Source organism: Tiliqua scincoides, chromosome 1, assembly GCF_035046505.1.
Source record: "Tiliqua scincoides isolate rTilSci1 chromosome 1, rTilSci1.hap2, whole genome shotgun sequence".
NCBI classification, from domain to species: Eukaryota; Metazoa; Chordata; class Lepidosauria; order Squamata; family Scincidae; genus Tiliqua; species Tiliqua scincoides.
In genome coordinates, this window is record NC_089821.1 from 275,617,990 (window position 1) to 275,630,336 (window position 12,347).

The window sequence follows — 12,347 nt, forward strand, 5'->3', positions numbered from 1 at the left end:
GAAATTTGTATTGTTTCTTCTTCAGTGATATAATCCATGTTGTTTTTCTGTTTTTCATAGGTGGAAAAATGCATTCATTATTGCCACAAGAATATGAGTGCTATCATAGCGACCCCATGCAATATGAACTGCATCAATGCTAATCTCCTAACTCGAATAGCAGATCTTTTCACACACAATGAAGTAGAGGAGGTAAAGGACAAGAGAGATAAATTTAAGAGGTACCTCTTTTTTTTAATTCCATCACCACTTAATACAATAATTTTGTTATCTACCTTTTTATCCTTCCCTTCCATCATTCAAATTTTATGGTAAGGCCACACCTGGAGTATTGTGTCCAGTTCTGGTCGCCGCATCTCAAAAAAGACATAGTGGAAATGGAAAAGGTGCAAAAGAGAGCGACCAAGATGATTACGGGGCTGGGGCACCTTCCTTATGAGGAAAGGCTACGGCGTTTGGGCCTCTTCAGCCTAGAAAAGAGACGCCTGAGGGGGGACATGATTGAGACATACAAAATTATGCAGGGGATGGACAGAGTGGATAGGGAGATGCTCTTTACACTCTCACATAACACCAGAACCAGGGGACATCCACTAAAATTGAGTGTTGGGAGAGTTAGAACAGACAAAAGAAAATATTTCTTTACTCGGCGTGTGGTCGGTCTGTGGAACTCCTTGCCATAGGATGTGGTGATGGTGTCTAGCCTGGACGCCTTTAAAAGGGGATTGGACAAGTTTCTGGAGGAAAAATCCATTATGGGGTACAAGCCATGATGTGTATGCGCAACCTCCTGATTTTAGAAGTGGGTTATGTCAGAATGCCAGATGCAAGAGAGGGCACCAGGATGAGGTCTCTTGTTATCTGGTGTGCTCCCTGGGGCATTTGGTGGGCCGCTGTGAGATACAGGAAGCTGGACTAGATGGGCCTATGGCCTGATCCAGTGGGTCTGTTCTTATGTTCTTATTCAGATCTGAGCTAAGCCCATTTCATTGATCAAGTATTATGATTATTTGCGGAGTATTTGATTATGCAGAGAATCCATTTGAAATTGTCTTGGTCTGTGAAAGTGGTTACATTACACTGTAGCTATAAATAACTACACAATGATTTCTCCACACACGAGGAAGCTTCAGCAGACACACATGTGAAGTTGCTTTATACTAAGTTGAACTATTCGTCCATCTAGGCTGGCATTGCCTAACCTGACTGGCAGCAGCTCTCTAAGGCCTAGGGCAAACCTTCTGACCAGGTGCTAGGGTTTGAACATGGGACCTTCTTTTTTGAAAGCATCTGCTCTACCTCTGAGCCATCTTTTGAGCTTTTTGAACAGCAATCCCGCAGCTAACCACTTCTGATACTGGGCTGACTCTTAAAAGCAGCTTTTGATGTGGCATAGGAATCTCCTGTGGGGTTTGTTTTTAAGGGAAAGCATTCCATTGAGTGTGACCAATCCCTTGAGGCAAACCTCAAGTAAATCTTTTGATCCCAGTCAGAGTCCACAGCCATTTAAGCAATTATCTTGGTTCAAGGAGGCAGTGTGACATGCCATTAACTTCACAGATTCTCTTGGAATAAGAATTTAAGAACTGTGTTACTGAAAAAGCAAACTGGGTGACAGACTGGAAACTTTCTGAAGGGTAACTTAAAAAAACAACAACCTTGCTACAGCCTTTAGATACATGCTTCTGTTTCTACAAAGCAAAACTGAGATGAGTTGTTAGCTTGCTTTTATAATTAGTCTTTGCTTACCACTGACAGCAAACTCTTCTGTAAAAAGATAGAGAGACTGTTTGATCCAGAGTACCAGAACCCAGATTCTCAGGGAAATGCGGCAACCTTGTACAGGTACAGAATTGTCCTTTTATTTGGTCTTGCCTTGGTATGCCCATCCCATTTTCATTGCAAGTTTGTAATGTCAGCCTTGTGCTAAAACTTTTCATTTCTAAATAGGTGCTGTTTGTGTAAGAAACTTCTAATTAAGGGAACTGAAAGAAGAATTCCATGTGTTCCAGGGAAGGTCAATGTAGATCAATATGGAAATATTATCTATGTCCACATAAGGTGCTGTATAAATCCTGTTGTAGGATGTTTTCACACATTCCTTTAATTTGGGCTGGGTGGGCTTCTTATTTTTTTCTTTTTTCATTTCCTTTATTTGTGGATATAAAAGAAAACAGTAACAGCAATGAAAGCAAAACCTTTAAAAAATTGAAAATTGTAAGCCATCCTGAACTTTCTGTTTCTGTTTGCTCTAGACTTTTAAAAGACTAGTTAATTGATGTATTTTTAAGAAATACCTGATGATTACGTTTTATGAACAGTTTAATTTGCAAAACATTCTTACAGATTTGTTGTCTTCACACTATGATTTTCCATGTTCTAGCTTTGATGATGTAGGCTCCATTTTCATATATTTGTGTGAATATGTATCTTTGAGAACTCAGTTTTAGTAGGAATGTTAAAAGCATGTGGAAAATGCCTCATTCAAACAACTAGGAAAAAAAGAGATCCTAAAGTCCCCAGGTTCCTGGTGTCTTTAACCCCAATCTCCAAGTCTGTTTGAATAGAAAGGGAAGAAGTGCCATAGAGGTGAAGCGGCTGCTGCAGACCAATTTAGCTTTGTTTGCTGTTCAAACATCCAATATTTCATATTTCTTAAAATATTTCTTGATTCAGTTTAATCATGCCTTATGGGCCACTGTATTTTTTCTGAATTGCTCCACTGTTTTTACATGTGTGTGTTTTTAAAGTGCATAGAGACTCCTCATAATGCAAATAAAATATCCAGTTTTAGCCAGGGCCATCATCTGATTAAAGAAGTATTAGTTTAGTTATTTGATTAAATCTAAATACATTAATATATATGAGAGATAAAATAGTTCTAACGAAAAAAAAGAAAACTTCCTCTGTTTTTAGAAGATGTCTGCGACTGTTACTGCAGGCATCATCTGAGGAAAGTTATTCTCTTTTCTAGCCCAGTAGGGATGGACTCTTCTGAAGTGTTCTTTGCCATCTCACATTTATTTAAAGATGTTTAAAAAAATCTGCCTTGCAGTTATTTAGAAATGCTTGATGAATAAAACTTCTAATCAGTTTAACTGTGTAAGCGGTTTCATGTTTCAACTTTAGCAGTGTCTCTTTGACTAACATCTCATCAGGGTAGGAGGAGATGGGGAACATCTTTGTTCCAACCTGTACAAAAGTTAACCATGAGATTGAGAGCTAGTCTTTCACTGAGATGCCTGACTGCTTGCTCCTCTTATGTACAGAGATAAATCTTGGGAAGTCCACGAATACTTGCTGAGTCTTTTTGAAGAGTTAAAATCTTGGCGAGATGTATACTGGCGCCTCTGGGGAACTGTCAATTGGCTGACTTGTTCAAGATGTAATCAAGTGAGTATTTTGGAGTCCTTTACAGCTTTTAAAATAGCAATCTTAATTTTGTAAAAACTCAACTTCTGAATGTTCTGGAGTGGAGTAATTAACTGTCAGATGTCCAACACTTAGGATGTAATCCTAACCCGCTTTCCAGCACCAACATAAGGGCAATGCAGCTCTGAGGTAAGGGAACAAATATTTCCTTACTTTGAGGAGGCCTCCCTGAGTGCCACCCAACTGCAGGACGCAGCACATGTCCCATTGGCATAGCAATGCCAGTGCTGGAAAGTTGGTTAGGATTTGACCTTAGTTAATGAACTACCCTGTGACTATGCAAACTACCCCAGATGCTTCCTTTTCTTTGATTATTGCACCCTTTCAAGGCATAAGAGCTACACAATAGACTTGTATATTTTTGTTCTTGTTGTAGCTTGCTATCCCACCATTCCTCCAATGAACTTAGGGTGGTATAGATATTTCCTTCTCCATTTTATCTTCACAACAACCCTATGAAGTAAGTTAGACTGAGAAATGGTCATTTGGAAGCATCATGGCTGAGCAAGAATTTGAATATGGGTCTCCACAGTTTTAGTTCAGCACTCAAGCAGTATATCACGGTGTACCTCTCTACATCATGGTACCCTTATACCCATCATGTGGCTATAAGACACATCTATATTCAGACATTTATGCATTTCTTTCTTCCAGGGAAAGAAAGTACCTTGAGGTACCTTCTACCAGGGAAGGTAGACCTCGCGATCTACCAGGGAAGGTAATGATGTTGGTTATGTCTCTCTTATAGACTTTCCTGTGTACTGAATTCTCACATTGCCAATACCATCCTCAACCTGTCCTCTACCCTGGTGTGGCAAGTGCTCTTGGTTCCACTGGCACTGGAGTATATCCCTGCTGTAACCAAAAGGTTCTTCGATTTGACCCTGCTCCTCTTCCAAAAGCAAGTATTTGGAAGAAAATACTGATTTATACCAGGCAAAGTTTTATTTTTTTCCTTTGATGTGCACTGTATTGCTTCATGAGCTGGAGTCTCAATATTATTTCCTTGGGTGTAGCTAAATCAAATATTGTAATAAACTAGTAGATCTCTTTAAATCTTGAAGCTTGCTTTTTAAAATCTTCATAAGAAGAAACCTTTTGGATCCAATCTAGTCCAACATCTATTTTCCATTAGTAGCTACCCATTTGTCACCTGTGATCTCAGCAGCATTGGGGGATTGCAGCAGAGTCACTACATCTTCTCCTGCAGTATCTTATACTATAGGCCGGGTTTTGCCTTTATTGTGCTTGCTAGTCTTGGCAGGGCAGACACAGCCTCATCACTGCCATTTGTCTCTGATGCGGGCAGCATTAACACTTTCATGGGTCCTCGAGCCATGTGTCTCCCATCCTCAAAAGAATGAGAGCTTTCCATATTACAATTGGTGAACCACTTAGGGTGCAATCCTAACCTCTTGTTAGGCTGGCACAAGTCCCTTGCACCAGCCTAGGAGGGTTGCAAACATACCGTAAAGCATGTTTGCGCCTCCTCGGGGACAAGCTGTGCCAGTGCACCAGTTCCGGGGTGGGGGGAGGGCAGTCTCAGGGGCGAGTGGGCGGAGAGCAGGAGGCGGGGCTGCTTGCCTCTGACTGAGCCACTTTGGCGCCCTATCTCACACTGGATACAGCGTTAGCATCCTGGCCTGCCTGTTCCAGCACAAGATAAGATTGTGCTGTTATGTGTGGAGTAGTATTTTGTTGGAGCCCAGCAGTCACCACGATACACATGTTGATTCAGACTTGCAGGTTACTATTTCAGAAGAATATTGTATTTACAACATTCTTATCAACTGCATCTTTCTGTGCCTTCCAGATCAAGTGCAATATACAGACTAGTGCCAGAGATGCAACACTTTAACATGGTTAGGCATTGGGTGCATATGCCCAAACTCTGATGTGAAGCCATGAAGTGGGAGTGTAAATCATGGTTTGCTAACAGTGGTTAGTGAATGTCTGTGATAAACAAGTAGTCTGTCTAACCTAGCATCTCTGTGTGTGTCTATCTCTCTCCTTTATCTTTTATATGGAGGGTTGTAAAGTGAGGGACCATGTGATTGGCTTGCCTGCTGGAGGTGAAGGTGGAGATGCAGTGCCCTATCAAACGGTTAAGATACTAAATGATCTGACTCAGCACAGAAATGTCATTGTGGTGCCTTTTTCAAAAGATGAAAACAGGTAAGAAAATAGGTATCTGCTGAGGTCTTTTTCGGAAGATATTGCCAGCTGTGTAGGCATCTTGGGAAAGCATACCATGGTAGTCCATAATATTCCTAAACATTTCTTCTTTCAAGTGATTCTGGAATTGGGCTGTGTGATGAGAAAAGTATTGAATGTGATGTGCAGCTGGAGCCAAATTCACTGTGGGGCCCCAAAACAGGAGAAATCAATGCTGTGAGTAATTTATTTTTTCCCCTCGAATCTGGGACTTTCTAGTGGTTAATGGCAAGAGATTAGAACTCAAAGTTGTGGTCTGAATTGCAAAGAACCAGTTTAATTGTGAAGGTTTTGTTGGGGAATATCTGCGAAATGTTCTGTCTTAATGGGATAACTCATGTGGCAGCAACTGTTACCCTGCACATGCCCAATCTCGTCTGATCTCAGAAGCTAAGCAGGGTCAGGCTTGGTTAGTACTTGGATGGGAGACCGCCTGGGAATACCAGGTGCTGTAGGCTTATACCATAGTCTTTTGAGACTGAAGGTTGCCAACCAACTGAATGGAAGCTTCCATTTGCAGATCATGTCAAAGGGCCCAGTCCTACCCAGCTTTCCAGCATTGATGCAGCTGTGCCAGTGGGGTGCGCACTGCATCCTGCGGTAGGGTGGGCAGCCATGGATGCCTTTTCAAGGTACCTTGAGATTGCAATGCAGCTGCATTGTTGCTGGAAGTTTGGATAGGACTGGGCCCAATTTTCTTTTTCTTTTCAGTTCTGATGTAATGTTAGCCACCCACATTCTTCTGCAAAAGTCATTCTGAAATTCTCCCAAGAAAAAAAGGTTTCTGAGACCTTGAGTCTTTTGCCTGAATGACACATTCAGGCAGAATGTGTGAGGGGGAGAAAGGGGGGGAACATGTGAATGCAGAACATGTTAATGTCATGCCACATCGTGGTTTGGAGTAAGATGTGCAGAGACCTTCGGGCATCAGTGATGCTGATGATAAATTTGCATCATATACTGTAAAGAGGCTGCTTTGAATCCAAAAGCTTTGGGTGGGAGTGTTGCTCTTCCATGAATACATTGGCCCAATACAAAATACTGCAAGTAAGCCTACCACATTTGCTAATACCCACTCTGCCCTTTTCTCTCCTTTAGTTCCTTTCTCTGAAAAACTGGACTCTCCAGCTGGTATGTTTGCCTCAGTTACTCCTATTCCACATAGTGATGCCTTTTTATATTTGTGTGTGTGTGTGTGTGTGTGTGTGTGTTCAAATTGTTCACTTGTGTAGCACTAACTCTCATCTAGATCTTTGATCATGTTGCTGGTATTGCAGCTTTTAAGATCAGGAGTGCCAGGGTCCCAAGGCTGCTGAAGATGTTTCTATTAACTTCATGTTGTATCTTAAGTACTAAGCAAGTCTTGCAGGCACGTAATGTGGCTGTTCTGCTGAAGCAATTGTTGCCTCAGTGGGAGACTTCTGGGATCTTACATTTAAGCCATTCTGAACTCTTTAGAGCAGTGTTTCTCAAAATGTGGGTCAGGACCCACTAGTTGGGTCGTGAGCCAATTTCAGGTGAGTCTCCATTCACTTCAGTATTTTATTTTTAATATATTAGATTTGCTGCTACCATAATATGTGACTGCATTTGGGGAAATGTTACAGATCTGGGCTTTTAACAGGCTACTATGTCTATTCTTTTAACTTGATAGTCAATGGGGCTTACTCCAGGGTAAGTGTGGATAGGATTGCAGTTTAGGATTATTAAAAATTTTCCTGCCTGATGATGTCACCTCTGGCCATGAAGTTAAAGACATCACTTCCAGTGGGTCCTAACAGATTGTCATTCTAAAAAGTGGGTCCCAGTGCTAAAGAGTCTGAGAACCACTGCTTTAGGAAAAAAATTGAGAAGATTTTTGTGGCACTGGAAAGAGTTGGCAGGAAGGGGCAGAGTCTATTCAGTACCCCCTTATGGAAGTCTGACAAGATAGATAGGAGGCTTACAGGCAACTGCTGTTACCACTCTATGACATCAGCCTGGATGTAGTTAATGAGCAGCTCTTGGGATATATAGTAAATGCTATGTGCAGCAGTCTTCTGTCAAGTTCTTGACTGTGGGACTGATGTGTGGTTTGATAATGAATTAGGCATGAATAAGGAGTTGGTGGTTGGAGTCAGTGTGGGGAGAGGACCTCTTAGGAATCAATAACAGATTTAAAGGGGAGGAAGCTGTGGGGAGGCACAAATGGACATTTTGTGCAATGGAGAGAAATAATCATTAGCATCCTCCAAGGATGCTGATGGATAGAGAATTCAAGTCATAACATGATAAAGTACTTCTTCACACATGGAATTAACTGTCACAAGATCTGGTGATGGCTAATTGCTTAGGAGGCCTCACAAGGAGACTGGACAACGGATGTGACTGAACATGCAGACTTCCTCAAAGGAAGTTGTTCCCAAAGTAGTTGGGAACAAGCAGTCCTTCCTGTTTTCAATAGCTGATAGAGGGGGCAAAAGCTCCTTAGTAAAATCAATGAAAGGATGCTAATTACAAAGAGGAAGCTAGTTTAATTTTAACGTTTTGCTAGTCTTAAAAGTGTTTATTGGGGGAAAGTGTGTTCTTTTGGAGAAGAAAAAAGTGACATTTTCCTGTTCTTTAATGCCTTCTGCTTGACAATGGTAGAAACAACAGTTGTTGCTCTCAGAAGATGACGAGTACACTACTGGATCTGAGGTCACAGAAGATGAAGTAGGAGATGAAGAAGAGGTGTACAAGAAACCGAGTAGGTCCTTCACTGTCTGTGACACTGCAGAATTGGGGGGGGGTGTCTACTTGAACCTGTACTAGCTAAATCACTGGTGCAGGTCCATGTGGACACCCTTCCCAAACCCGATCTGCCCTCATACAATATTTTCAGTTGGATTTTTTTTTTAAACGTTGGTGGTTTATGCATACAGATTAAAGTCTTTTTGAATTAGCAGGTAGAAAAGAGAGGGCAAAGAAAAGTGTCAAGCATCCAAAGAAACAAGTGTCTTCGCCCAGTGTGCAAAAAAAGGAAAAGATACTGGAGAAGGTAACTCTGACATCATTTAGATACTGTTTTATTAACTAACATGTTCTATTCTTATTTACTCCTATTTACTTCTATTCCTTTTTACTCAGAAGTAAACTCCACCTGGTTCAGTGGGGGTTACTCCCAGGTATGTGTGCGTCAGAGTAGAGCTTGGGGAGGACTACACACACTTGGGTTTGTCCACACACCCATCTGGACCCATATTGATCTGAAGCCTTTGTTGCTTTGCTGTGCAGCATTAGGGAGTAGGCCATAGCATAGTGATGCAACCCCTGCTCTGCGCTCCAGTGATCCCAGGTTCAGTCTTTGGCAGCATTTCCTTGTGGCCTGGGAAGGGCTCCACTCTGAAGCCCTGAAAAGTGCAGAGAAATTCTGAGCTGGATGGACCAGCTCCAGGGTCTGACACTTGTGTGACACTTCTGACATGAATATGGTCTGATTCTGTGCATATTAACTCTGGTGCCAGCAGAGTTGCTCCTGAGAAAGTGCGTGGAGGATTGCAGCTTTTATCTCTTGCAGCATTCATGTTTTTTACAAGATACTGGCTACATACTGCTCCACAGTCAGTTTTATTTTACTTTTGAACTGAGGGCTTTTTGTGACTTGGGAGTCCACAAATGTAAGCAAGTAGAATTGATGCAAGAAACTTGTCATTTTTATCCTTATTGTGTGTTTCTGCCTTCTTTTTTTCTCCAGTCTAACTCTCGAGATTCATCTCCTTTCATGTGAGTATTTTTTTTCCACTGGAGGAAATAGAATGGGAATGAAAATGTACTTGGAAATTTTTGGTGGATTTAAAATAGGGATGGCACTAGCCTGATCTGGGCCCCTCCCTATCACAGCATGTGCATGCATAGGCACCCCACCCCACCACCATAACAGAGACCCAGCCCACAGCTTTCACTCTAGCCTATTGGGTAGTCCAGTGGGTAATAGCCCTTCCGGTCCCCACTGCCCAATGAGTATGGTGAGAGGCAGAGATGTCACTAGGGTTTTGCATCACCTGATGTGAGAGCTCATCGTATCACCCTATGATGGACCTCCTATACCAGACCATACAGAATATATGGCATCATACGGACAAACCTAAATGCAGTGAAATCACTAGGATTGGTGTAACCCCCATGAACTTTATTTATTTAACTATATAACAGTTCAGGTCACCCAACAAATCAGTAACCAACCGAAAACCAGTGGCCAACTTGCTGACAAGTACACAACTGAATAAGAGTTCTAGTATGAGCTCTGGTACCTGGAAATGAGAGCTGACTTGTACTAACACCTTATTGCTACTCTGCTGTGTCATAATAGTACCTCACTGGATCTTGGAACAATCATTCTCATTGGTCAGTTTTAAGTAAAGAAAATCCACTTTTTGTTATGTAAGCAGTTGTGATTTTTTTTCTGGTTTTTTGACTATAACCTTTGATAGATTTACTAATTGCATTCTGCATTAAATTACGCTTCGAATGTTATAAAACATGATGCTATTTGAAAATACCAAGTTTTTAAAATTTTTGCTAGTGGTGGTGTCACCTCCCCTGAGTGTGTCACCTGATGCGATCCCCCCTTGAGCGGCGCCACTGGTGAGAGGAGGAAGAAATGCCATGTGAATTGGGACTTGGATGGCATTTCTTCTTCTCTGCCTGCTGACCAAGTTGCCCATCCCAGACCGCTGTTTGTTATTCCAGTGAGTTGGGAAGCAGGAGGAAATGCCCACATGAGTTGCACAGTTTAAGAAAATACAGAGTACGCAATGTTTTTTTTTTCTTATACCGCAGCCCACAGGGCTGGACCTGGGTAAGCCTTTGTGTGGGCTGTTTTCTCTGATCCCACCTGTGGTGCCAACAAAACTCTTTTTGAGAGTTCGTGGGGGTTACATTTATCAGTAGCGATTAAGTTTGAGTACTGAATTGAACCTGAGTGTTGGGAGGTGGTGTGCCACTGTTAGTCCAGCTGTATTGATTTCCATTTGTGTTTCAAGGTGCTGGTTGTTACCTGGCCCTAGGCTGTTTAGTAGTTTAAAGCAGGGGTGCCCAAACCTCTGCCCTGGGGCCATTTGCGGCACTCAGGGGCCCCTAATGTGGCCCATGGGAAGCCCCCAGTCTCCAATGGCCCTCTGGAGACTTGCTGGAGCCCATGCTGGCCCGATGCAACTACTCTCAGTGCAAGAGCCAACTATTTGACCTCTCGCATGAGGGCTCCCTCAGCGGCTTGCTGTTTCGTGACTGTGAAGCAGCAGTAGCAGAAAGGAAGGTCAGCCTTGCTTTGCGCAAGGTCTTTAATAGGCCTTGAGCTATCGTGACACCTTCATTCATTCATATAAGTTCCAACTCTAATATATTTATTTATGTAAATTTATTCAAATTTTGGACAACTGGAGGTTGTCCATGACTTTGTGTACCTTGGCTCAACGATCTCCGACACTCTTTCTCTCGATACCGAGCTAAACAAGCACATCGGTAAAGCAGCTACCACGTTTTCCAGACTCGCAAAGAGAGTCTGGTCCAACAAGAAGCTGATGGAACATACCAAGATCCAGGTCTACAGAGCTTGCGTCCTGAGTACACTTCTGTACTGCAGCGAGTCATGGACACTTCGCTCACAACAGGAGAGGAAACTGAGCACTTTCCACATGCGCTGCCTCCGACGCATCCTCGGCATCACCTGGCAGGACAAAGTTCCAAACAACACAGTCCTGGAACGTGCTGGAATCCCTAGCATGTATTCACTGCTGAAACAGAGACGCCTGCGTTGGCTTGGTCATGTCGTGAGAATGGATGATGGCCGGATCCCAAAGGATCTCCTCTATGGAGAACTCGTGCAAGGAAAGCGCCCTACAGGTAGACCACAGCTGCAATACAAGGATATCTGCAAGAGGGATCTGAAGGCCTTAGGGATGGACCTCAACAAGTGGGAAACCCTGGCCTCTGAGCGGCCCGCTTGGAGGCAGTCTGTGCAGCATGGCCTTTCCCAGTTTGAAGAGACACTTTGCCAACAGTCTGAGGCTAAGAGGCAAAGAAGGAAGGCCCATAGCCAGGGAGACAGACCAGGGACAGACTGCACTTGCTCCCAGTGTGGAAGGGATTGTCACTCCCGGATTGGCCTTTTCAGCCACACTAGACGCTGTTCCAGAACCACCTTTCAGAGCGCGATACCATAGTCTTTTGAGACTGAAGGTTGCCAATACATATTCAAATTTTAAATGTAGATTTTTTCCCTGGCCCCCAACACAGAGAAGTGACCCTCCTGCCAAAAAGTTTGGACACCCCTGGTTTAAAAGATCTGAACTGGTATTCTTCTCATCCCATAAGACCTTTCAGAGAGACCCTCTTGGGAATGCCATCACCCTCAGAGATTAACATAAGAACATAAGAACAGCCCCACTGGATCAGGCTATAGGCCCATCTAGTCCAGCTTCCTGTATCTCACAGTTGCCCACCAAATGCCCCAGGGAGTACACCAGATAACAAGAGACCTCATCCTGGTGCCCTCCCTTGCATCTGGCATTCTGACATAACCCATTTCTAAAATCAGGAGGTTGCGCATACACATCATGGCTTGTACCCCATAATGGATTTTTCCTCCAGAAACCTGTCCAATCCCCTTTTAAAGGCGTCTAGGCTAGACGCCAGCACCACATCCTGCGGCAAGGAGTTCCACAGACCGACCACACGCTGAG

The 12,347-nt window shown here is 43.0% G+C and overlaps 1 protein-coding gene across 4 annotated transcripts in view; it reads left to right on the plus strand.

The window, feature by feature from the left end:
* Positions 1–12,347, plus strand: part of SANBR (SANT and BTB domain regulator of CSR) — a 62,636-nt gene that overhangs the window by 31,926 nt on the left and 18,363 nt on the right. For 3 of the 4 annotated variants that reach the window (XM_066611934.1, XM_066611937.1, XM_066611935.1), the window contains 11 exons: positions 61–221; positions 1,759–1,845; positions 1,951–2,061; positions 3,270–3,393; positions 4,181–4,333; positions 5,462–5,607; positions 5,724–5,823; positions 6,745–6,777; positions 8,275–8,374; positions 8,571–8,665; positions 9,362–9,390. In XM_066611934.1, coding sequence (XP_066468031.1) covers positions 61–221; positions 1,759–1,845; positions 1,951–2,061; positions 3,270–3,393; positions 4,181–4,333; positions 5,462–5,607; positions 5,724–5,823; positions 6,745–6,777; positions 8,275–8,374; positions 8,571–8,665; positions 9,362–9,390 — 1,139 coding nt within the window. The remainder of the gene's footprint in view (positions 1–60; positions 222–1,758; positions 1,846–1,950; positions 2,062–3,269; positions 3,394–4,180; positions 4,334–5,461; positions 5,608–5,723; positions 5,824–6,744; positions 6,778–8,274; positions 8,375–8,570; positions 8,666–9,361; positions 9,391–12,347) is intronic. The other variant, XM_066611936.1, reaches the window with a different exon arrangement.